The 26,705-nt window shown below is 43.7% G+C and overlaps 1 protein-coding gene across 1 annotated transcript; it reads left to right on the forward strand.

Annotated features, from left to right (window-relative positions):
• The first annotated feature begins 4,830 nt into the window (after window positions 1–4,830).
• On the forward strand, window positions 4,831–26,124 carry BATF (basic leucine zipper ATF-like transcription factor). The gene is made up of 3 exons (XM_058567946.1): window positions 4,831–5,090; window positions 7,420–7,524; window positions 25,615–26,124. Exons 1-3 carry the CDS (start codon window positions 5,028–5,030, stop codon window positions 25,822–25,824), a joined length of 378 nt encoding a protein of 125 aa, XP_058423929.1. The 5' UTR covers window positions 4,831–5,027; the 3' UTR covers window positions 25,825–26,124.
• The last annotated feature ends 581 nt before the right edge of the window (window positions 26,125–26,705 follow it).

The raw sequence follows: 26,705 nt of genomic DNA on the forward strand, positions 1-26,705 counted from the left end.
TATGACAACCCTATGATATAGGTCATATTATATTCACATTTTATAGATGTGGAAATTAAGGCACAGAGAGGTTAAGTAACTTGCCAAGGTCACCCAGCTAATAAGTGGAGAGCTGGGCTTCTAGGCCGGTCTGGCTATAGAATCTGTTTCTCTCAACCGTAGGAAAGATGACCATGAAATAAAGAGATGTGTTTTTTTTTTCCCCCACAAAGTAGACTCCAGCACTGCTCTTCACTACTGTTGCCTTCCACCAAATTTACACCTGGGGAAACAGAGGCCCAGAGAAGGAAGAGACCTTCCTAGGTCATAAGTCAGATGGAGGCAGAGCTAGGAGCAGAATGCTGCCTCTTGACTCCCTCCTGGTCTCGTATCAGATGGCTTACATCAACTCAACGTCCCCTCAGAAATCATTTTGGGAAGTGTGGTGGTTTTAAATGTCCACAAATTCTTTAATACTCCTCCCTTCAGGAGGTGGAGCCTCGTTCTCCTCCCGTGAGTGTGGGTTGGACTTAGAGCCTTGCTTCTAATGAAGAGAACAAAGCAGAAGTGATGGGAGACTAGGTCATAAAAGGTACTGCGACTCCTCACTCTCACTAGCAGACTGATCGCTGTGGGGGAAGGCAGCTGCCATGTGTGACCTTGAAAAGGTTACTTAACCTCTCTGTGCCTCAGTATTCCACATCCGTAAAAGGGGAGGAAAGAGTACTTACCTCCTTTGCCTGTTGTGAGAATTAAATGAGTTAATTCATGTACCTTGCACATAAGAGGTGATACATACCAAGGATGCTGGGTGCAGTTGTACAAATTGTTCACTGTTCAAGGGCTCCCATCTCAGAAGTCAAATAGGGGCTCACCTGTCCATGCCCTCTGGCCTGGGATTGCTTACCAAGAGGTGGCGCTGTTTTCTATTTGTACCAGGGCCGTGTATGAGCCAAACAACTGTTCTGATGTGTTAGTTGTCAGCACCAGGGATTTCACTGTCTAGCAAATGCTGCCTTAGCTTTATCCTTAGGCTGTGGGCTGGGGTTAGCTGAGCTAATACTGGCTGTAGTACAACTCTTCCTTGGTAGCTCTGGGAGCTCTCCAGAATAACCTCAGTGGGATGCCTATATCCTAAGCCTTGCTGTGACCATTCAGATACTGTGCAATAAAAAAAAAAAAATTAAATGTAAAAATATTGACAATATAGGTGCTGGCCCAGTGGCATAATGGTTAAGTTCACGTGCTCTGCTTTGGTGGCCCGGGGTTTGCAGGTTCATATCCTGGGCGTGGACCTACACACTGTTTATCAAGCCATGCTGTGACAGTGTCCCACACATAAAGTAGATGAAGATGGGCATGGATGTTAGCCCAGGGCCAATCTTCCTCAGCAAAAAGAAGAGGATTGGTATCGGATGCTAGCTCAGGGCTAATCTTCCTCACCAGAAAAAAAAAAATTGACAATGTAAAAAGTTTAAAATCATGCATGGCAATACTACATATTACTCAAGTATACATACAGATATGGTTCAAGTATAGAGAAATGCATGAGAATGATAAAGGCCACGTTTTGGAAAATGGTTACCTGGGTGGGGAGGAAATGGGATTAGGATGGGACATACAGGGTATACAGATATATATTATATCATAATTTATTAAGCTTAATGGTGGATACACAAGTATTTATTATTCTTTAATCTTAACTATTTAAAAATAATTTATAATTAATACTATTGAAAGAGACCCATCTTTTTGATGTAAAAGCTAATTTTTCATTTCTTTCCTTATTAGTCTCGTTAAATATTAAATTAGTTTATTGATTTGGAACACAGAATCAGCAATCTTTCATTCAATAAGTATTTACTGTTGAATGATAGAATGTTCCAAGGGTTCAGAACTTCATCTGAACATTATAACATTTGTAATAACCTGTTTGGCTGATTGACTACTACTTCTTTCTATGAGGGCAGGGTCTCTGTCTTATTCATTCTTATGATTTCTGCTACATCATAGGTGTCAATAAATGTTAAATTAAACTGAATAAAACATAATTATGACAGTTTTTAACCTTACAGAGCTTTCAATATACTAAGGGTAAGAAAAGATATAGGACAATCCAGGTTATGATAAGTGCCATAAATTACGAGCAAAGTCCTATGGGAATTCATTCATATGTTTATTCACTTGACATACGAATAAATGAATGATATAATATATATTTGTTAGGCATCTACTAGGCACTGGGTATACAACTATAAACAAGAGAGATGTGGTCTTTGGTTTTTCCATGGCCCCCTTCTCACCACCTTCATCACTACATCGCTGGCCTATGCCACTAACATCTTTTACTTGGATTATTGCAATAATGCAATGGTGTAATCCTAACTAGTCTCCCTACTTCCACTTTGCTCCCCTACAGTAAAATCTCAACTGCAGCCGGAGAAATTCTGTGAAAATCTAAGTTAGAGTTCATCAAGCCTCTGCTCTAAAACCTCCAATGGCTTCTCATCTGTGGGAGATTACACACATGGCCACAATTCTTTAAATTCCTCCTATCAAGATGTGAAGACTGTTTCTCAACCCATTGAGTCTGCACTGGCCTTGTGACTTTCTTTGTCCAGCAGAATACTGCAGAAGGAACACTGTGTGTATTCTGGGCCTGGGTCTCGTGAGGCATTGAATGCTTCTGCTCTTAGTCTTGGAATCCTGCGACTGCTGCATAACCAAACAAGGCAAGCCTGTTGAAGGATGAGAGACCACATGGAGCAGAACCATCCCAGGCAAGGCCATCCTAGCAGAGCCAATTATCAATCAACCTACCAGCCATCCAAGGACACATGACAGAGCCCAGCTAAGATCAGACTTGCACAGCCTCTACCAGAAGAACCTTCCAGAGACTCGCAGACTCACAAGCTAAATAAATACTTGTTGTTTTAAGCCATTGAGGTTTTTTGTGGTTTGTTAGGCAGCAAAACTAACCAATACACGATCTCGTTCAGAGAAAAAGTCAAAGAACTAACTGTATCCCCAGACTTGGAACATTGTTGGTACATGGTAGGCGCTCAATAAACATTTGTTGAATAAAAATTTATAAATGGAATTAACATTCTAATGAGGGTCCTTGCTGACTCCCTTGCTGGAATGCTCTCTCCCTAGACACCCACACCGTGCACTCCTTCCCTTCCTCCCGGTCTCTGCTCAGATGTCCCCTTTCAGTAATGCCTTCCTGACCACCATGTAGAAACAGCAACCCACTGAGCCTGGAATTCCCTAACCCCTACCTGCTTTATTTTCCTCCATAGCACTTGCACCATCCTCTGTATTACATATTATATATTAACTTCTTTGTTTACCGTCTGCCTCTGCCGCTCAAATACAACTTCCACGAGGGAAGGAACTTTGTTTTGCTCAATTTGCCCTTCGGATGATATTGTCTTAGGGCAGAAATTCAGCCAGTGGACACAAAATCTTTTAAAGACCATGCTTCCTGTCAATTCTAAGGCTAAGCCACACAAGCTTTTGGCTTTGAGCCATACAGGGAAGGCAAGTCCTTTTTAAAAAGCCGGCCCCGTGGCTTAGCGGTTAAGTACACGCGCCCCGCTGCTGGCGGCCCGGGTTCTGAACCCAGGGCGCGCACTGACGCACCGCTTCTCCGGCCATGCTGAGGCCACGTCCCACATACAGCAACTGGAAGGATGTGCAGCTATGACATACAACTATCTACTGGGGCTTTGGGGGAAAAATTAATAAATAAAATTTTTTTTTTAAATGTACATTTTTAAAAAAAAGAAAGCCTGAATGCCCAGGTGAGCATTGGGTGGCTCACTGAGAGCTCTACAAATGCGCTCATGGTGAGGCTGCTAACACTGCAGGTCACAGCCATCTTCATAGCATAGCTCACAGTCTGCTAGGGGCATTCTAATCCATGCTGTTACTTGCTTCTCGAAACAGCCCTGACAGGTAGGCAGGGCAGGTTTTACCATCCTCCATGGACAGACGGAGATAGTAAGAGGCATAGAGCTCAACTGAGCTACCCAAGGCCACAGACACACTAAGTGGTAGAGCCAGAGTTCGAATCCTTGTTGGTTTGACTCCAAATAGAGTGCTCACTTAACTATTTTTTACTTTCTCCATTCTGGGCTCTGACCTTGTGACCTTCTTGAATCTTTAAGATTCCAGGCTAATCCTGACAGCCAGATGCCTCTACATAGAAGGCATCTTTTCTCTAAAGAGAGCACCCCGCCCAGAGGCAGAGGTGATGAATAAACTTTTAGAGCATCAGTTCCAGACCCTCCCCGGTAGCTTGTAGATCTACCACAGCCTTTTCTGTTTGATAGTCTGGAAAGGACCATGCCCTTGGGCCACTTCATCCCCAGCCCACCCCAAGGCAGACTGGATGGCGGGGGCTGTGAGGAAGGCCTACCGTAAGACAGGATGGGCAGCTGCCTTCAGTTGAAAACCAGAAAGAAATCTCAGTCCCATTGCTTTATTTTGGTGTAAGTCGGGTGACAATGGAAACTCTTTCCCTGCTGTCCTCTCCTTTCTGCCCATGTTGACAGAAGACGGACTTGCTAATTCTGGCTGGGGTTTTTCCCTCCCTGGGCTGTTTTTCTCTTTTATCTTCATCAATTGAAGAGAGCTGCTCTGCCTTTCAAACTGTCGGAAGGTATCTGGGGTTTTGTGTATTTTTTTTTCTTTCTTTCACATAATTCTGTGGGTCTTTTCCCAGATATGTATTTTCTCTCAAATTAACTTCTAACTTGTTTAAGTTTCCGCCCATGTGACTTCCAGCGTGAGTTACCAGAAACCACAAGAGAGAGAGCGCGCGCGAGCCCCAAAGCGAGCGACATGTCCCTGTGGGGAGCAGTGTTTCTGCACCCCAGAGTGAGGAGGACGCAGGGGTCAGAGGTGGCTGCAGGGCGGGCAGAGGAGGGACCTGTGGAGGGGGTGGGCTGGTGGCCTGGGAGCAGTCAAGAAGGAAGGCCAGCTGGTGACAAGAGAGCCCAGAGGTACCTGGGGCTGTGTGGAGAGCCCGGAAGACTGCAGCCATGCCTCACAGCTCCGACAGCAGCGACTCCAGCTTCAGCCGCTCTCCTCCCCCTGGCAAACAGGTAGAGTCCTCTTTTCCCTCCCTCCTACCTTCTGATTCTCCTGGGGGGCAGGAAGAGGGCCAGGCTTCCTTGTCTTGCCCAGCGAGCTGAGAAGCAAGGAAATGGCTGGTGGCGGGAGCACTCTATTAGACTAAGACATGGTATTTGCAATCAAGCTGTACAAACTGGCGGAGACCTTCATCCTCCCACCCATTCTGCCAAAGCTCCTTTTCCTCTCTGTTCCACCATGGTGCCCATTGCCTCCGCCTCACCTGGGTTCCCACCCCATGAAGCTTTCTAGGAAGCCAAGAGGAGAATGAGCATCAAAGAACTCTGGTCTCTCAGAGGAAAGGGGCTACCTTTCTCCAAGGCAGGAGGAAAGTGAGCAGAGGAGCATTAGAGTGGGCTGCTGGCACGTACAACCCACATGCTAGAGATGTGGTTTCTCAGGAGGCAGCCAGCGGGGCAAGAGAGAAAAGGGATCAGGGAAAAGTAAAGAAGAAAAAAAGCAGGTTAGAAGGAGGAGGAACCTGGGCCAGCACAGAAGGATCTATCTTACCTACTAGGGTACTGCCCGTGTTGCTAGCACAGCCAGTGGAGAAGGATGCTAGAGTCGCGAACAACACCTCTTTCCCCTGTGGCTTCTGGACAGGAGGAAGGAAACAAATCAGAAGGTGGCTTTGGAGAGTTGTTGGGGACATTCACTAGTAGCAGGGCTCAGCTCTGGGGAAACCAGAGAACTTGAGAGTTCTGGGACCGTTTGGAGTCTAGATTGCGACTTCCAAGTCAAAAGTTTTCAGCTTGAGGGTTGCCAAAAAATGGGGCACCCTGTCTGCCTCACAGCTTCTGGGGCTTTCTCTTCCCCACATTCCTTGACATCCCTCTCTATAGGAAGGCTTCTTTTTTCTCATCCAATACATCAATGGATTAAAATTTCTTCTCCAACTTTGTGGTTTAAAAACTGCATTCTTTCCTTAGCACAGATATCCAAGAGGGCTTTCAAAATGCTGCAGCCAAAATAAAAGCATATAAACATGTAAAATAGCATCAGTCATCAAGATCTAACAGAGGAGCAGCAGATTGGAAGAAGTCCTCGTGGAGACCTCTAGAGGGCACACGATCCAGTCGTCTGCTCAAGATGGTATCAGAGTGGCTCAGACTGCCTGGAAGTCTGTATTCTTCTTAGGAAGGAAATTACTCATGGCTTCCATGGTAACCTGGTTCCCCATCCCCCATAGAGGAAGAGCACTTCCTTCCCATCTAACCCATTGCCCTTCTACTGCAATGGCCTGGAAGTATTGGGCACGTTGGTGAGACGTATGCTTGGTGAGCACAGTCTTGCCCTAGGAACTGTGCCCCTCTAGCCTGTGGTGACACGAGAGGGAACAGGGCAGGAGTTGCAGAAGGGTTTCACTCAGACTCCTACACTTATCCTGCAGCATCTGGGGGAAAGCTGGGGCCAACCTCTCTGCCCAAGTAGAGGACACGCTCATCCGTGGGGTGTGCTTAGACAACACTCAAAGTTCCCCTTGTCCTCCTAAGCACCCATCCACTACCTGCCACGTCCAGGTAATCTCCACCATTAAAGCCATTCCTGGCCTCTAATTTGTGCTAGGCATTGTTCTCAGGGCCACGGGGAATGTCAAGGTCACTGAGCATACTGAAGGGAATGAAGGGAAAAAAAGAGGCAGATCTGGGATGGGGACCTCAGCCCAGGGATGCAGCAGAAGACACATGGAGTACAAACCAGTGCAGTGGTGGTGATGGGAGGGGGCTTGGAAAGGCATCAGACTTTCGCACTGGCAAATACAACTCCCAGATTACTATGAACTCTCAAGCAAGCTTTTGAGCCTCAGTTGCCTCACTTATTATAAGATGGAAATAATAATATCAACTTCACAGAATTGGGGAATTAAACAAGGGCACCTCTGAAAAAGCACTTGCACAGAAGCTGGTACATAGTAGATGCTCAACAAAGTTTTAAAAAAAATAGCAAGAAAGTTCTGGGCCAAAAAGCGCGAGAGTAGGGTGGAGCAGCTCTGAAGAGGAGGAGAGGTGATAAAACACACTTCATCGCCTTAACCATATTTTTCCAAATACAGCCCTATTGAGGCCTCAAGGTCTTTTGCTCTCTTCCTGTAGCTTTTGGCCCAAAAAGTTCTAGAGACCCAAGGGAGCATAACAGAGTTCTCTTTTGGGTTCAGCCTTTTGGTAAATAGGGGGTGAATGGGCAAATAAAAAGATGAAGAAATGGAAGGATGGATGGATGGACACCAAACACCATGAGAGACTGTTTTAACTCAGAAGAGAGGAACAGACTCATCTAATTCTCATCATCTTTGCTTCCTAGGACTCCTCTGATGATGTAAGAAAAGTTCAGAGAAGGGAGAAAAATCGCATCGCTGCCCAGAAGAGCCGACAGAGGCAGACACAGAAAGCCGACACTCTGCACTTGGTGAGTGTTCAGACATTTCTCCATCCTCTTGAGCCTTCGACTTTGCTCCCCACCACCTGTGGATGCTTGGACCAGAGTCTGAGTTTGAGTCTGCCTGCATGGGGATGTGTATATGGGGGGAGTAAGTGGACGGGTGAGGGCTGTGGGGTGAAGTGGGGAGAGGAGGCTCTCCTATGAGTGTATTGAGAAGATTCTGTAGCAGGGAATGGGCCAGGAGGCTGAAAGACAAATGAGCCTTTCTTCCTGACCCCCGAGAGGGCACGAGGAGTAAAAGAGTTGAGTGTAAGAAGCCCAGAGGCCAGGTGGAAAGCAGAACCACCTGCTCAGAGAGGCGTAGCCAGAGAGAGCTCCCTCACTCCCGAGCCTAGAGAGCAGAAGGCAGGACTGTCTTTGGGAGGAATTTAGAAAGTATTAAGTGCTTTAGGGGAACTCATTATCCCACAGTGCTAGGATCACATAGAGTCCCAATTGGGCAGCCACCCTGGGCCCTGCATTTGGGGCAAGGAGGTCCACAGGTGCTGCACCTTACTGCTCTTTTCTGAACATCACCAAGGTTTTATTTTGAAATTTCTATCTTTATTGATATCCGAAGAGGTCTGTGAAAGAAGCGGTTTCAAGTGCACCTATCTGGGATGGTCACCATCTTGACTGAGTTGCCTCCAGTCTCAAACTTGCTAGAGAAGGTTCTGACCCCTGGCTTGAGCAGGGGCCCTGGGCAATGCTGAACTGCAATTCCCCCAGCGGCCCAAGGTCCTAGTCAGTGTTTCTAAATTCTGGCTGTGTGCTTCATAAAGCAATGCTTCCCCCTCGTCTCCCATATTATCACCTTACCTCTCTTTACTCTGCCTCTTAATTTGGTCCTTGTTCAATCAACTCTTACTTCACTGGCTCCCTCCTCTCCCATCTCCTCATCCCTTCTTCAGCAGCTCTGCCTTCCCGTCCCTCCTCTTGAACCATTCCCGAACCTCTAGCATCCTAGTAATTCATTTCAATGGTAAAAAGGGCAATGGGCACCAAAGGTGAATACACTTGTGTTTACTTGGAGGATTAGCACAGCAATCAGCCAGTTAGAACAGTTGTTTTCATCTTACCAAAAAAAAGGTAAGATATAGTTTTAGAAAAACAGATGCTTCTTTTAGCTTTATAAGGAAGCAGAGAGCAGGCTGCACCATCTTTGATTAGATGCTTGTGTTTTATTTGAAATGTATTCAGCACATCCTCCATTGCCCACTGACATAGTTTTAAGTTCATAAATATTTTTTGAATTGAAAAAAAGAATGAATGAACACCAAGTCTGTTCTTCTCTTTGGTAACTCTGATCAGCAGTCTTAATGTGAAGTTTTGGTGGCCCTGCTACTTACGTGTTCTCCACGATTTCCTTATGGCTTACGGTCTCACAACACGCTAGTTTACTATTTTCAGGTTGAAAATCTATGTTCACTCACTTTGTCTCTATCAGAGTCTGTGTCTAACTCAATATTCTTTAGAGAAAGTAAACGAACAAAGAATTAAATAAAAATTAAGAAGGATTCCGTTTTGCATAAATAGACACTGTCCTGAGACTGGAAAAATGCTATAAGCTTTATAAGTTTGTAATGTTTTTCTTTTAAAAACAGCAGAAACTAAGTATAGCTCAGCAGCTCCACAGTCAGAAGGACAGGTTTTGAATCCCACCTCTGCCACTTGCTATCTGTGTGACTGACTTTAGAGATGTTCTTAACCTCTCTTAGACTCAGTTTTCTTATCTATAAAATGGGAAATGACAATACCCACCTCATAAAGATAGCGCATATAAAAAGCTCAATACAGTGACTAGCGTATAATAAATACTTGAAAAAAGTATAATAAGAGCAATATTAATAATAGTTATTATTATAAGAAGCAAGATCAATAAGCACAACTAAGATTATATATATACATAATCTCAGGGCTGAATGTCTGGAAATTTCAGACACACTTTTGATGCTTGAGACTTCTCTAGAACACCCTCCGGAAATGGTCCCCAACTTACGCCTGGGCCCTTCCAGTGAGGGAGAGCTCCCTCCCTCCTAACATGAACAGAGGAGACTTCTCTATCTTGAGCTGCACCAGTCTCCCTATAAATTCAACACACTGGCCTTTGTTCAACTCCTTGGAGACATATCGATGAGGGTGACATATATGTCTCTTTGCTGTGGCAAGGCTTTCAACTCTGACTCAGCTATCTCTCTCTGCAAGACAAGAGTTAGAACTAGATTTAGCCCATCTGATGATACTAGTCTTGACTATATTGGGATGATCTCTGGGGCTTGGGGTTCGTGGAGCCCGTAGTCATGTAGTCACCACGTCCACATGCACATCCCCAGCCTCAGACTCCAGAATGTTCCCATCTTCCCCAACACCTGGACACCAACTCCTCCTCACTCTTTGTGAGCACCACAGTGCTGGTCTTCACTTTTTGCCCAGTGAGTAGATCACATCAGAGTTTATACAGCACGCAGTCAATGCAACTTATGTTTCTTGGCTTCAGGCAGAAGCTTTTGGCAGCAACATATAAATCTACCACCATCAAACACAGGGTTTGGCTGTGGTCTGAAATGTTCATTTCCTCTCAGACGATAATTACCCATCCATTATCCTCTTAATTATGTTTGTGATTTGGGTAGAAAATCTTCTGGTTTACCACCAGCATTCTTAGACTTGAATGCTTGGTTTGCCCTTGACTCCTTTCCATGCTTGGCTCCACAGGCTGAGGTTCTGGAACCATCCTCTGGTAGGACTCATCTACCAATACTTTACAGACCAGGTTTTAGAAGCTTCTGAGAGTACAGTATCAAATAGGGACCATGTTTATATTGGTAATCTAGTCTATACATGCTGGGGTAATGTCATTTTCTTGGTTTCAACTTTATCACTATTATCTCTCTTAAAATACCAAAAGAACTATCTTGTTTCTCCAGTGAGAGTATGGGATGCTTACTACTTAACATTTTCAGTTTCTATCCTGTAAGTGGTCTACACCATTGATGTATGCTGTACATTGATTGCTTTTAAAATAGCAGTGTAGGGAAGAAACCTCTTTCGACGATTGTGTTTAATTTCATGCCAGTGTTATAACCTCCCTGGCATTGACTACTCACATAAACCGGATCAAGTGCTTCTTTTCATAATTGCGATATCAACAAACAGAGTCCAAATTCTGTTTTCATTCTCCTTTGGTTGCACATCTCACACAGGCTCCCATCACACTTAGTTCTTTTTCTCCCACAGACAACTACGGAGTCCATTAGGCATAGTAAAAGGAGAATAAAAAAAGGACAAAGGCATATCTTGACCAGTTCATTTCCAAAAGATATCAACAGCTAATAATTGGGTCCAAGATGATCAGCTGAAAAACTATTAATAATAATAAGAGAATCCAATCAGCTTTCAAAATTAACACAAAGAGTAATAACTTTCCTATACGCAAACCATAACCAATTAGAAAATTTAATAGAAGGAAGGACCATTTATAACACAGACAACCACAAACGTAAGGAAGGAATAAATTTAACAAAAAATATGCAGGGCTTGTTTTTTAAAACTTTAAAATTATTCTAAGTGACTTAAAAGACATTCAAATAAATGGAAAGATGTACCTTATGTAAAGATACGAATTTTCCTTAAATTAATCTATAAATTTTATTTAATTTAATGTCATCCCAATAAAAACCCAATGGGGTTTTCTGGGGGTTGGAGGAGAACTTGATTAGCTATTCTAAGTTCCCAGTGAAAAATAACCATGTGAGAATTGCCAGGAAAATTCTAAAGAAGGAGGGTCATTAGAGAAGATTAGCTGAACAAGATATTAAAGGGAATTACAAATATAGAAATCAAAACAATGTAGAAAAGACAGAACATTGGACAGAATACAGAAATAGATCCCCCAAACGAACTCGAATTTAAGGTCCAAGTGCATATGTCAAGGCCTAAGACACAAGTACAAATGCAAAGTGACTAGGATGGCATTTGAAACCAGTAAGAGAAAGCTAAATTATTCAATAAATAGAGTTGGGACAACTGGCTAGCCATTTGGAACTAGAGTCTTCATTTCTTATAAAATACACTTGGATTAAATATAAAAAAAAAAAAAAGAAATTTGAAAAAAAATGAGCGTTAAAAAATTTATCTTGGAATGAAGCCTTTCCAGACAACATACAAAACCCAGAAACCGTAAAGGAAAAGATTGATATACATTACCTTTAGATATAAAAAGTGAAAATTTCTATACAGCTCAAAATATTGTATGCAAAATCAAAGGCAAATGAAAGGCTGGGAAAAAGATCTGCAACACATCTGACCAAAAAAGGATATCTTCACTTAATATATGAGAGCTCTTTTTTTTTCCTTTTGCTGAGGAAGATTCACCCTTCCTTTATTTTGTATGTGGTTCACTGCCAGAGCTGATGAGCGGGGCAGGGCCATGCCTGGGAACCGAACCTGGGCTGCCGAAGCGGAGCATGCCGAACTTAACCACTAGGCTATGGGGCTGGCCCCCGAAAGCTCTTATGAATAAGAAAATGATTAACAACCCAAAAGAAAAGTGAGTAATGATTATGAATAGGCAATTTATAGAAAGAGAGAAATAAATGGCAAATAAATACGGAAACAATGCTAGACCGCACTTAGTTAGGAAAATGGCAACTAGAACAGAGCAATTCCCTTGCCAAATTGGCAAAGACAAAAAATGTTGCTAATACATGGTGTTGCCAAAGTGAGGGAGAAGCAGGTACCATTATAAACTACTAATAGGAGTATAAGTCAGTACAGCCCCATTAGAGGACAATTTGACTATGTCCATCCAAATTATAAGTGCACATACCATGTAACTTGGCACTTTTACATCTAGGAATCTATTTACAAACATACCCACAGATTATGTAATTATGTACATGTAAAGATAATCCTTGCTGCATTGTTTGTTAGCAAAGATTGGAAACAAGCTAAATATCCATCAGTAAGGGACGAAATAAACCATAGTTTGTCCATTCAGTGGAATATCATGAAGTTGTTAAAATAATGAGTTACATCAGAATGTGCTCATCTAAGATTATCAAGCTTCTATACTCTTAAGTGAAAAAGGTATGAATACCATACATAGTTTGCCCCATGTGTGTTTTTAATAAAAAGAAACATACATGTGGATAAGTGTATAAACTTAAAATTTCTCAAATAGGTTGCCCCCAAAATTGTTAATGATATTTATTTCTGAAAAGTAGGAATAAAAGTCTAAAGCAGGAGAGAGATGTTTTGCATTTTTTGCCTTTTTTATGTAGTTTGGATGTTTTTATCACATGCTTTTATTTTAAACATATAGATATTTAAATTCTCAACATTGATCATTAGTACATAGGATTTCTTTTCTAATTTTGGTTTCAAACATTGAATAGTCTTCTACTGTGATGTTTTATGCCTTGAATATCCTACGTAAATATCTCAGTCCTTTGGGAGAACCAACTGTTGGTTGGGATTTGAGTAATCCTAAAGTCTTCAATACTAGACAAGCCACGATAAGGGATAGAAATTGGTTTCATTTGTGTGGCCATCCTGGTTGACTGTAGTGGCTCTCTGGTGCCTTACAGCAGGAAGGATTTTGAGTCAATGTCCCAGTGGGAAAGAGAGTTGAGATAATTGAGAAGCTTTCATGAAAAGGCTAAAAGTACGGGAGATGGTGGGCAGACAGTAACATTAGCCCAGATGGGTGCTGTTGACAAGTCAGATCCAGCCTCGAGGATGGACCTGGAAGCCAGGTAGAGTAACAGGGCCAAATCTGAAAGCTGGAACTTTAGGGACTCCCGTGGATGGGAGTGGGACAGCTGCTTGCCTGGGGCTGGCTCCTGAAGGAGTCCCACACTAGTTCAAAAAAAGAGACAGGTTTACAGGTCCCAGGGTATATCTTTAATGCCGTATACAACAAACATCATGAGTATAAATTATGCATGAAGTGAAGCTTTAAGAAATAAGGCTCTGAGAAATAAGACATTTACAATTGCAGGAAAACTGAGTAATGGAAGAGAGGAAGCTCAGCAAAGACGTTAACCTTCCGGGCCTCCCTAGACTGATACTGTTGTTCTTGGTCTTCTGGAGACGGCGGGAAGACAAGGCTGCTTATGGTCCTTTTTCACTGCTGGAGTTCTTTTTCTGTCTCTGGGAGACCATGCCCTAAGGTTTATTGGCATAGAGAAGTCATACGTCAGAAAAAACAAAAAAACACAGAAGGAATGTTCTGGCTAGTTCCACCCTAAAAACGTTCAGTGTAAAATCAGTGACTCATCTGTGGGAAAGAGACATTTCTCTTGGGCCTCGGTTGCTATGAACTTCTTTTTATGAAAAACATATTAATTGAACACATGACTGTGTACCAGGCACTGTGTTAAGTGCTCTACCTGCAGTGTCTCATTTAATCTGCACACAAGCTTATTTTATAATTCCTGGATTAGGTTAAGTAACTTGTTCAAGGTCACACAGCTTATAACTAGGTCTGTCTGACTTTAGAACCCATCGTCCTAACCACTAGACTACACTGCCTCTTCCTTTGGAGTCTCATGAAAATACATTCATCTCCCCTAACCCATATCCTCCTTGAATCTCTTCCTGAATTTATTTTATTGTTCTTTAAGTAACATCCTCCAAAATTCACACTTTTCCTCTTCCATCATTAGGCCTGGTCAAGAAAGTAAAGATGTCTGTATGCAATCTATCAATACGTCCATTTGAGATCATTTGTAAAGAAAGCTGTGTAGCAATAAATATTAACGTCTTACGTGAGAAGACTCTTTGGTGCAGCAATTCCACTTACAAGAGTTTGAAGAAAAAATGATGCACAGAGATACTTAATTCATCATTATTTGTCAACAATAAGCAGTTTATCAATACTATAAAATTGGACAGATGCCCAACAACAGGGAATAAAACATATTATGATATATTTATGCAATAGAATTTAATGCTGGCACTAAAAATGACTAGTGGATCTATATTATCAACACAGAGAGATGTCAATGACATAGCATCGAAAGAAAAAAGCAAGTTACAAAGAACGTGCAGAGCGTAATCCCGTTGATGTAAAATTTGTGGGTTTGGGCATGTTTGCATGCATAAAGAGATGTCTGGAAGGAGAATCTCCAAAATGCTAACAGTGGTTATTTCTGAGTGGTTCAGTTTTGAGTAAATTACTTTACTCCTAGTACATTCCTGTAATTTTTTTTATTATGATGAATGAGTACCGTTTTTTAAATCAGAATAAAAAAATAGACTATTTTCTTTGGGAAGGAAAAACATGTCAAGCCAATCCACCACCCCCAACTGCTTGTCCCACTAACGATGGGTCAGTGTGGCTACGTTTGGGAGGCATATTTGAAAGGAGACCAGCTCCGCACTGGTCTTGACATTATAAAGAATTTCTGTCCAAGTGAGATTGCAGGTCACAGGTCACAAATTGACAGCGCCAATTCAGCAGACACATTTCTCTTGAAATAACGGGACAGTCTCACCGAAAATCTCCTTCCCAACCTGCTCGGGGGTTTTCTTCGTCGTCTTTGTAGGACTCGGTATGGACCCTGCTTCCTAGAGGGCATAGATTGGTTCCACATGACAGTATCCCCTTCAGATTGCAGGCATTCGGTAGAGGGTCCTGTCACGGGTCCATGTGGTAGCTAGTGGAGGGAGTAACAATAATGATGGTCGTACTCCCTTGTTTATAGAATCACAGAATTAAAAGGAAAGTCAGAGATGCTCTAGGTCATACTGCCTTGTTATGATGAGGACCCTGATGTCTTTCTCAAGGACACCCCAGAACCCAAACCTCTTGTCCTTCCACCATTTGCTTTTGTTTTGTGTCACTTTGCTGAACAGGACTTTGCTATGCAGATGCTGCTGCTCTCACATGTCCTTTCGCAAAGGGTAAGCCAAGAGGTAGGCCATTAACCAGAACACCTGCACAACCTAGACAGTCTTCAGTGACACAACCCAAGCATACAGCAAGAGACCAGAGAGAGAGAGTCCAAGATTGAGAGGGGCTGAAGTTTAAATGTTCCTTTATTTAAAAAATGTCTTAAAGTTGTAATCCAAAAATTAAAAGGACAATGACATATTGGGGAAAATATTTTCATCAAACTAAATAAATGTAGCTTTAATATTTATACTATAGAAAGGACATCCTTTTTAAGAAAAACATCAAGACTCCAACAGATAAGTGGGCAGAGGCTATGAACAGAAAGCTTAGGTAACATTTTTCCTACCAAAATGAAAATAACCCAATTTTCTACGCTGATTGTGAAAACGATACACACTAAGGGTTCCTCAACCTCGACACTATTGACATTCTCTGTTGTGTGTGGGGGGTGTCCTGTGCCTTGTAAGATGTACAGTCTACCCACTAGATGCCAGTAGCACCCCCTCACCCCCCAGTTGTGACAATCAAAAATATTTCCAAACCTTGCCAAATGCCTCCTAGGGGGCAAAATTTCCCCTGGTTGAGAATGCTGTCCAAGGGAACAGACACATAGAAAGTTCTTCCTCCTTAGTAATTGGTAACTTGTGACATTAAAATGAAAGTAAGAAACCTTCAAAAAGCTAGTTGGCAAAATAAATTATTTAAAATTATAACACCTAAATGCCGATGAAGGTGTAGTAAAATTGATATACACATTCACTGCTGGTGATGATGTATATCTTACATAACCTTTTTACAGCAACACTTACCATGAACTGGAAGACTGACTGTGCCCTTTGCCTCAGTAATCTCACTCCTAGGAATTTATCCTAGGGAATAATTGAACAGAAACAAACCCCAACATGGATCAAGATGTCCACTGCAGCATTATTTATAATAGCAACATTTTGATAGCGACGAATATGTCCAACATTGGAAAACCATTTTAAGTAAATGGTGGATCATCCATTAAAAATAATAATTATGGTGATTATGTAAGTATGACAAAATTATGACAGAAAGGAAATTACAAATTATATACATACTCTGAAATTTTATAAAAATAAGTATTCAGGTTCATTAGAAGGAACAAGATGGGAACATGTACAAATGAAAACACTCATGTTAGAGGACTGGATCATGGGTGTGTATAATTTTTAAAAAATATCTTTAATGTAGTTATACTGTATATATTTTTTATTTAAAAACACAAGAAAATGATCAAATAGAGAGCTGAGTGAACTCTGGAGGAAATCGAGGACGAGAACAGAGAGGATATCATTGAGCTAGAATTCGGGGTTCAGGCTTTCATAGGGGATCTTATAATTTAAAAATTACACCAGAACAATAGGTAGGGACTGGGACTGTCCCAGTAACATCTGGTCACCCTTGATTTAGGGGAACGAGGGAGGGTGACCTGGAGCTCTTATGAAAATTCAAGAGTAGAGGTAAAGTTCAGAGCCAAGCAGAGGAGACTAGATTCCTGGGGCCAGAATGCAATTTCCTGCATCTGAGGACTTTGTAGCTAAAATATTTTCTGGGTACTTAGCTGGCACAAGAATATGCCTTATTGCTAAGGGGGTGGGGTGCTCCAGAAAGTTCTAAAAGCAAAGGCCATATTCCTAGTACTAGCGCCAATGTCAGCAGAAATGATCCATGCTGCTGGACAAGTAGATGTTAGCCTCCTGTGTACCAGGTACGGTTTGTTCTAGGCATGGAGAATACAGCAGGGAGAAGACAGACTGAGTCCCTGATTTTATGAACCTTACATTCAATTGGAAGTCAGACTGGAAAATAAACAGACAAATAAATGAACACGCTAGTCACATGAAGTGAAGAGCGCTTCGAAGAAAATCAAATAGTGCAATATTGAAAGTGACTATGGGAAGGGGATGGGGACAGTGATCAAGGAGGGTCTTTCTGAGGTCCTGACTTTTGAGATCAAATATGAGAAGGGGACCGGGAAAGTCTGAGGAAAGGGTGCTCACAGCAGAGCCTTCATGGCAAACTGTGTGTGGCCAATCAAGGGTCAGAGAGATGCCTTGTGGGGCTGGGACTGGAAAAGAGCCAGGATCTCAGGAATAGAGGCTGTTGTGCTGTAGGGAGCAGGAATCAGATGGGGGGGGGGGGGTCAACAAAACTAATTCAGACCCTGCCTGGGGGGTACATCTGAATCTAAATTCTGATCTACAAAATGGGAAGCAATAACACCTTGCTGGGTTGTTTGAGAGTTAAATGAGGGAGGCAATGTAAAACAAAGCAATATTGCATTTTTTGCTTTGCATTGGGGAAACGGTTATATTTATTCATTTGTTTAATGCAGAGAGCCTGGCATTTTCCTACAAATCCATCAGATGACGATATCGGCTGTGTTATCATAATGAAAACATATGCCCTTCTTTCCAGTTGTTGATAAAAACTTGAAGAACATGAACTGTTCCACTTGGCTTTTCCCCACAGCTGTTCAAGTCTCCTTTGCTTGATAGGGGTGGGGAAGGTCAGGTCCCAGCTAGGGAAATTACATGCAAGTTTCTAGAGTGGTGTCATTCTGCTACTCCCACCCCATAGCTTCAGTTTGGAGAACAAAAGCATCGCTAAGCAGTGGTTGGCCCTGGGCCTTTATTAAAAAATAAATCTCTTACACTCATTTGTCACTATCCTAGAGTTACAAAGTAGAAACTATTAAAGTACTTAAACACTCCCTAGGAAGTGTCCTGGACATCACAAATTTACTTAGTAGACTCTTCACATGCAGGTCTCAGATTCTGGTAAATTATTACAGATTCCAGGCTGGCAGTCAAGCAACATGATTTTATTGAACTCTATGTGTCAGGCACAGTCCTCATCACTGAGGACAAAACAGTGAAGACAATGACAGCCCCACCCTCACGGAGCTCAACAACCTAAGGGGTAACTAGTCTGATAAAGTTATTATTAATGAGGGGCCGGCCTGGTGGCGCAAGCGGTTAAATGCGCGCGCTCTGCTGCATCGGCCCGGGGTTCGCCGGTTCGGATCCCAGGCACACACCCACACACCGCTTGTTAAGCCATGCTGTGGTGGAGTCCCATATAAAGTAGAGGAAGATGGGCATGGATGTTAGCCCAGGACCAGTCTTCCTCAGCTAAAAAGAGGAAGATTGGCATTAGATGTTAGCTCAGGGCTGGTCCTCCTCCTCCACCTCAAAAAAAAAGGTATTATTAATGAGATTCCAATAGGCACCCTACCTCTTGCCTTTACATCATAAGAAAGAACTGATCTGGGCTACTTGAAGTTGTTTTCACCAAAAATAACAGTAATGTAATGGTAAGGCTCTTTGCCTTAATGGCATTTACTTTTAGAAAATATTTTTGACTTAGAAATGTTCTCCAATCTCTTTAAAGATTTTTATATTATATTTATATTATTTATACTATATATTATAAAATAAAATATATTTAATAAAACAAAATATAAATATATAGAATTAAATGTATAAAATATAATAAATTAAAATAAACCAGTATATATTTACATTATATTATTTTTAATATTATCAAATATTATTTATATTTAATAATAATTTATATTATTATATTATTTTTAAATGTTAAAAAATTATATTTTTTAACATTTAAAAGATTTATTTTATATTTTTAGTATAATTTATATTAAGTTATTTTATATTTATATAATAACATAATATTATTATACTGTTTTATATTCAGCTATGAACATGACTCTCTAGCTAGTTGCTCATTAAGCTCACCTGGGAAGTATTTTTTTAATCTTGATGCCTGAGACCCACTCCAGAACAATTAAAGTGCAACCTCTCAGGGGTGAAGTCCAAGGATTAAGATTTTTTATCACTCTTTAAGTAATTGCAGTGTGCAGCCTAGGTTGAGAATCAGGGAGCAGTGACATTTGAAGCCTGTCAGGTCATGGGGTAGAATGTGTGGAGTGAGTTGGGGTGATTATGTGGGTATATACCCAGACACTCTGTCCCAGAGGCCTGGCAGCTTAAAAAAACAAAAAACAAAAAAACTAAACAAACAGTTCAAACCTTTATGTTGATGGCAATTATTAGTTGTTCGTTTTTCAGAATTGGGCTTGCTGGTGATAACCTTTCTAATTTGAGTTATCAGTCAGCATTGCATTCAGCTACAAGAAATGGAAAAACTATCAAACAGAGGCATCAATAAGTCACAGTTTATTTTTCTCATATAACAAAAGTTCAGAACCAGACAGACCAGGGCTAGTGTGAGGATGTCATCAAAGAACCAAGCTCCTTCTCTTTCTCTGTGCAGCCATCCTCAGTATGTGGCTTTCATCCTCAAGGCTGCAAGATGGCTGCTGAACTTCCAGGCATCGATCTGTGTTGAGGGAGGATGGCCTTTGTCCTGGTGAGGCTTTGCCTTTTTAGTTGGGAAGAGAACCCCCGTGCTTACCTCTTATGGGTCAGAATCCATCACATGGTCACCCCTAGCTGCAAGGGAGGCTGGGTATTTGAGGAATTCTTTCCCCAGCCTCTCTGGAGGAAAGTAAGGGAAGGAGTTTGGGATAGATGCTGAGTGAGCCGAACTTTGGTGTTTCTCACATGTAAGGTCAATGAAATCGTAGTCCTGAAAGCCAGGGAGCAGGCTACAGGACTCCAGACAGGGCCCTGAGGCATGGCTGATGTGGCTAAGCATCTGTAGATGATAAGGGCGCTGAGGGCCCTAGAGCTTCAGTTTGAAGGCAGGAAAGTGAAGATTTCTCCAGAATCAGACATGTACATTATTCAGTGCAAAGACCTGTGGTTTAGCGATTCCTGTTCTCTCCTCATCGAGTGAGGAACAGGAGTAAGGACTAACTTCCCCAGGACTGGCAGGAGAGGTAGGTAGGCATAGATCCTATCTGGCTTGGGTAGTGTCCTACTTCTCAGTTCTCAGACTTCTCCAGGAATGGTGGGCTCCATCCTGTGTCTGCATCTGGTGGACTGGGGTTGGTAACTGCTGGAGATTGAACATATAGCTAGGTGTGAGGGATATACAGTAAGTGTCACACATAACTCTTGTATTTAAGTGTGGGTGGGAGCTAAAAGGTCACTGTACCAATACACGACTGCGTGTTCTGTTGAGGAGGAAACACACAGGGACTATTTTCACCCTTCTGGAAATTGTGATTAGAAAATTTGAGGAGAAGGTCAAGGCACTAAACCAGAGCTGGTAGGAAGGAGAGCCAAGCTCTGCTCAGAATGCCTGGAGAGTCCCTGCCACAGCCTTGGGGCAGAGCTCGTCCTTGGCCCTGGTCCCAGCTGCCTTCCCTGTGGGTAAGGGACCTGTCTGGGGATTCCCCATCATTCAAGAGCTCTTTGAGTGACCCCCTTCTCGCCCCTCCAGTAGGGAATTTCCCAGAATGTTCCCACACCCCCATAAAGCCTCTTCCTTAGCCACCCCCAAGCTGCTTGTGGTTCATGATAGGAGGGCATCAAGTAATAACCCCACAGATGAGGGTGAATTGTGAACATTAGCATCTGGATTTGCATGAAGTGGGAAAGAAGGAAGATGAGACTGGAAAGCCAACAGGGCTGAGGCTTCAGAGGAGATAATTACCAAATAGCACAAAATTTAAACAGACTTCAAAGGCAAGAGAGGACGGTGGGCACATGAAGCCAGACGGCCTCAATTAGAGCACTGGTGCTGCAACTTAAGCTGGGTAACTTTGAACGAGTTACTTAACTTCTCTGTACCTTAGGTTTTCCTCTTCCGTAGAATGTGGATAATAATATTATCCACCACAGAGGGTTGTTGCAAACATTAAATATAATGATAACTGTAAAATACTTAAAAGAGTGATTGGCACATGGTAGCATTCAATAAATGTTAGTTATTATTAAGTCAAGTTTGATTATTCTTTTAAAAATTTGGTTTCTACTATTTCTCATATAAATTGAGTATACATCCCTCTGCCCCAAACACACACACACACACACAAACACACACACACACACACACACCCTTCCCAACAGGTGGGAGTTAGAGGCTCTCGTTTGCTGATACACTCTGATAGTCAATTTGAAATCTGAAATATTTGAGAGCTGGAGAGGGCTGGGAGATCTTATAATCCCGTAGTTTTCAACATTCACTGCACATTAGAATCCCCTGGGGAGACTTAAACAAGCCAATGCCCAGGCTGCACCCCACAGAGATTAAATCAGAATCAGGTATCAGTGTTGTTAAAGCTCTTCGCGGGATCCACTTATCCCAATGTGTGGCCAAGGTTGAGAATCAGTGTTTTGGTCCCATCTTCCTGTTTCAAAGTGAGGCAACTGGGGCTCAGAGAGGGGAAGCGAGTCACCAAGGGTCACCCAGCCAAGACCAGGACCCAGGACCCCTGTCCCCAGCTACCGCTGATGGAGCCCACCGTTGTCATGTATTCCGGATCTCACTCTGCATCTGGAGGAAGGTCTGGCCTCTGACAGAGCAGCTGGAGAGGAGTTTCCCTCCCCACTCAGGGCAGGAGGCAGATGATCCGCTCTGTGATTGGAAGAGTATGACCGAACCAGGATTCTTGTGTTGTATTGAAGGATCGCCCAAACCAAGCCCCGGTTTTCCCTTGGGAGACCATAGGGCAGCCAAGGACTTCTCAGTGAGCTCTGGGACCTTTGGTCACTTGAGTGGCCAGTCTTCCAGGAGAGCAGTTGGGTGTGCTAGAAAGAGCACAGGGCGAAGAATGGGGAAGTCCTGAGCCAAGCTCTGCTCTGCCCCTACGTGGTTATGGGGCTTTGGACCAATCGCTCACTCAGAGTTTCTGGACCTCTGAGAAAATAAGTGTCTTGAGGAGAATACTCTAGCCCTTTCTCCCAGCAGCTGCTGCCACCAGCCTGTGGTCATTTTGTGGGGTATGCAGAGTAGATTTGTCCCAGGTCTCAGTGGGCCTCATCTGTAAAGTGGGGATGATGACAACAGTTGGCCTTCCGTATCCACCTCAGAGGGTTCTTGTGAGGATCCTGAAGCACGTTGATGCCTTCTGAAAAGTAGGAAGCAGGTTATCAGGGTGGCCAAACGCAGGCTCACCCCTCCCCCTCTATAGCAGGAGACATGCACGTTAGAAGCCAAAACTTACATCCTAAACATTCCTTTCCTCTGCCCCCTCACTGAGTTCTAGTTTTCCAGCCCCCACTGGAAAGTGAGGGGGGAGTTAGAGGATGTGATCATTGTACCTCTGGGTAAACAGCTGCTCCCATGGCTGCCTCTGCCACTTGTCCCCTTGTGAGCCCTTTCCAGGGCATGACTGCCCCAGGGAGGGTCAGAGGGGACCAAGCAACGGCAGGTGGGGATGTGGAGGGATGAGGCCCCAGATTAGCCACTTCCTCCTGCAAGGGAAGTGAACTCTTCCTCCTGCAAGTGTCTGGCGGGCTGCAGGGCCCTGGGCTGGCAGCGCTGGTTTCTCTGGGGCCCTTGCAGGAAGCAGTCTGCTTCCCAAGGTACAGACAAGTTTCTTGTCACAGGTGGTTGTTTTCTGGTTAGAGGCGGCAGCGGTTATGAACCCCTCCTAGCGCTCTGGGATCTGCAGGCCAGGGGGGGCGGGCAGAGGGAGCCGAGAAAGCCAGAGAGAGCTCAGCAGAGCTTGCTTAGGGAGGAAGAACCTGCTGTCACTTCCCGAAAGCTAGGCCTGCCTCTAGGCGGGGAGAAGGTCAGAGCGGTTGGTCCCTGTAGCCCGCCTACCCCGCCCCTCCCTCTGCCTTGGGGTTTGCCCAGGCTCTTCGGAGCACAAAATTTACAGTAAATGTTGTCACTAGTGGAAACTCTCAGAGGGGGCGAGGAAAAAGGCTAGAGGAAGGGGCCAGGACTCCCGGGCCCCAGTTCCCGTCTTACCAACGCCCCCCAGTCTCATGTGTGGCTTTATCTTACCTTCCGGTAAAGAGGGGATGCCCTCCCTCTGGGATGAGCCAGGAAACGACCAATGGTAAGATGAATGAGCCAACCACATCTTGCAGAAGAAGAAGCCAGGACCTCCGACTACACCATCGCGGCTCTTGGTGTCCCACATGCACCAGCCCATTCTAGACATGAGGGTTTCCTCTGCCCTGACCTAGGCACATTTTCTAGCTCAGAGCCACATGCAGGAAATGCCGGGCTGAGGCTGAGCATGCTGGCATCTGTCCTCCACGAACGGATGGAAGCTGGCTTGATGGGTAAGGCCCCAGTTATACGCTCCTCTTTTTTGAAAGAACCCCCATTGTATATAAATATATATATACCACATCTTCTTTATCCTTTCAAAAAGGCAAAATTGTGCCATTTGCGACGAGAAGGATGAACCTTGAGGGTATTACGATGAGTGAAATAAGCCAGACAGAGAAAGACAAACACCATACGATTTCACTCATAGGTGGAAGATAAACACACACATGGACAAAGAGAACAGATTAGTGGTTACCAGAGGGGAAGGGGGTGGGAGGAGGGCGAAAGGGGTAAAGGGGCACATATGTATGGTGATGGATAAAAACTGGACTGTTGATGGTGAACACGAGGCAGTCTATAAAGAAACTGAAATATAGTGATGTACACCTGAAATTTACACAATGTTATAACCCAAGATGACCTCAATAAAATAATTTAAAAAAAAAGAAGCTCCCAGGTGCACACATTAGGGTAATTGGCAGTGTAACTAGCTCTCTCATTAGCCTACAACTCATGCTCTTGACGGATGATTTAAGGCAAATTTTAAATGTCAAGTTATCTTACATCTGCTCACTGCCCACCACAATTTTGAGTCAACTTCTAGTCCAGCTGCTGATGTCATCAGACAGTCAATCAACAAACATTTGAGTTCATACCATGTGTCAGGCACTTAATAAATGGTTGAATAATTAAAACAAATTTAACATCCTATTTAACTAGTGTTTTCAAACTTACCTGATCGTTAGAACGTCCTTTGGCAGTCGTTAAAAATTCAGATTCCTAGAATTCACCCCCAATCTCAAACCCACTGAGTTCAAACCTCTAGATTTCAGAAAGGGCCTGAAACTATATTTGTAATAAGCTCTCAAATTAATTCTAATGATACGGCAAGTTTGGGAAATGCTGACCTAAGTCAAACCAGAACTAGAAAAATAAGACCTGGACTCCAAGTAGTAGGTTACTTTTTTGAACTGAAATGTAATTTATTTGCATCTCCAGTGCCATTTTCCCTTCCTCTGTGGGCACCAATGCATAGCAGAGAAGGTCTGTTTGAGTCAAGGAATGTGAACCTTAAAATGCAGTTCCCTTGGGTTTTCTGAAGGTGGAATTGTTTTCTGGTAAATGCTAACTACCAGAGGGTAATTGTTGATTAATTAGTGATGTGATCAGTAATCGGTGCTCTTTACTCTGAGTTTTCCTGATTAGCATGTATCTGACTGTTCCCCTAAGCAATGGGGCAAAGATGTTTCTGGAAAAAGGGAAGCACATGTGCTTGGGACACACCCAGAGTACCATTAAACAGGCAGGATGGAGTGGAATCGAACACTGGGGTGGATTTTGACCATTTAATATTTATCAAGACCCTAAGTGTTCTAGAATCTGGGTGAAGCAGACAGTTACAGTAACCATAGACTCGGTAAGACTAAATGCAAACACTGGGAACGCTTGGAGAGAAGCTGGTGTAACACAGAGTGGAAAAGAGTGAAATTAGTCTAAGATGTTCTCACTAACTGTTTTCCATTTTCTCAGGCTCTGGCCTGCCAGCTAGTTTCCCTTGACATACATGTGCCCCCTCAACCCACATACACACTCACAAGACCCATGGATACACGCATACACAAAGGAGCACACACACACACAAAGTCACACATATACCTCTAACAGGTGGAGCCATATGAAACTGCTATGAAATTGTTATATGAAATTGTTATAGGTCAAAACAGACAACTATCAGCAATTTCATATGGTTCAACCTAGTATCTATGCATATACATGTGCATACATACACGTGCTTATATAGATGCACACATACACACTTGTGACACAAATATATATGCACATGTACACACACTCACATGTGCAGAGAAATTCACCGATGCCCTTCTCCATGGCTGTGTTAGTGAAAACCTAATCTGGGCTCCCCCTGCTCCCCCACCCCAATCTTGCTGCCTTCCCTGACCTTAATCTCCAATGCCCATCCTTCCCCCTCACAGGAGAGTGAAGACCTGGAGAAACAGAACGCGGCTCTGCGGAAGGAGATCAAGCAGCTCACAGAGGAGATGAAGTACTTCACGTCGGTGCTGAGCAACCACGAGCCCCTGTGCTCGGTGCTGGCCACTAGCGCGCCCTCGCCCCCCGAGGTGGTGTACAGCGCCCACGCCTTCCACCAGCCTCATGTCAGCTCCCCACGCTTCCAGCCCTGAGCTTCCAGAGGTGGGGGAGAGCAGAGCCCCCCACCCCCAGCTGCTCGGGCAGGCCTCAGCAGGGGCACACAGACTGTGGCCAGGCTGCCCTCATCCCTCAGAGCCCTCTCTCCATCTGGAGACCGGCGGCAGAGGCCTGGACAAGGATTAAGCGCAGGACCGCAGCAGCTGGAAGTGTGTGAGACCGCCCGGCAGTGAGGCAGCCCATCTGTGTGTACTGGACCCCATGTGGTGGGAGTTCCAATCCAGAGTTGTATCAAGCATAATGCCCAAGTCCCATGGTGCAGAGGGAGGAGGGCAGGGAAGGGTTATTTTTCTAAATAAATATCTTAAAAGAAACCAATTTGGCAAAGCAATTTCCTCTTTTACACTGTCCCTTGAAACCCTAAGTTCTGTGGGGTTGGGGCCTTCTTTTGTTCTTGGCCTCAAGAGCCCTTAAAGCTCTAATAGCTCTTCTTTTCCATGGTTTGTTAATCTACTTGGGAAGCTGGGTTTTTTCAAACCATCTTCAATCCTCCCTCTAGGCATCTTCTTGATTTTCCTCCCCAATCATCTCACCCTGACCGCCCATTATTCATTGCCTCGTGCTTTCTAGATTGTCAGCGGGTCCAGACAGCGAGAAGGAGCAGAGCAAGATGCGTTCAGTGGAGTGGTCATTCAGGGTGATACTATCATCTTGCACTCACACAACTACGCTTCTCAGCTCCAGCCAGCCAGCTCTGGGCGCTGCTGCATGCCAGGCCCTGTGCAAGGTATTCTAGTAATACAAGGGCGACACCTCACAGGTAAGGCAGTGCTTTCCTCATGCTCTCATCGGGCAACAGGCAGCTTAGGGACACAGGGACTGTCCTGCCCAAGGGTCTACATGTCCTACTGAGGAT

This window comes from Diceros bicornis, chromosome 24 (assembly GCF_020826845.1).
Source record: "Diceros bicornis minor isolate mBicDic1 chromosome 24, mDicBic1.mat.cur, whole genome shotgun sequence".
NCBI lineage: Eukaryota > Metazoa > Chordata > Mammalia > Perissodactyla > Rhinocerotidae > Diceros > Diceros bicornis.

What these genes read in the sequence shown, in the direction of transcription:
- BATF (XM_058567946.1), top strand. Translation starts at nt 5,028, where the DNA reads ATGCCTCACAGCTCCGACAGCAGCGACTCCAGCTTCAGCCGCTCTCCT. An exon ending in CTCCTCCCCCTGGCAAACAG is followed by an intron (nt 5,091 to 7,419) that starts GTAGAGTCCTCT and finishes TTTGCTTCCTAG; the next exon opens with GACTCCTCTGATGATGTAAG. An exon ending in AAGCCGACACTCTGCACTTG is followed by an intron (nt 7,525 to 25,614) that starts GTGAGTGTTCAG and finishes TCCCCCTCACAG; the next exon opens with GAGAGTGAAGACCTGGAGAA.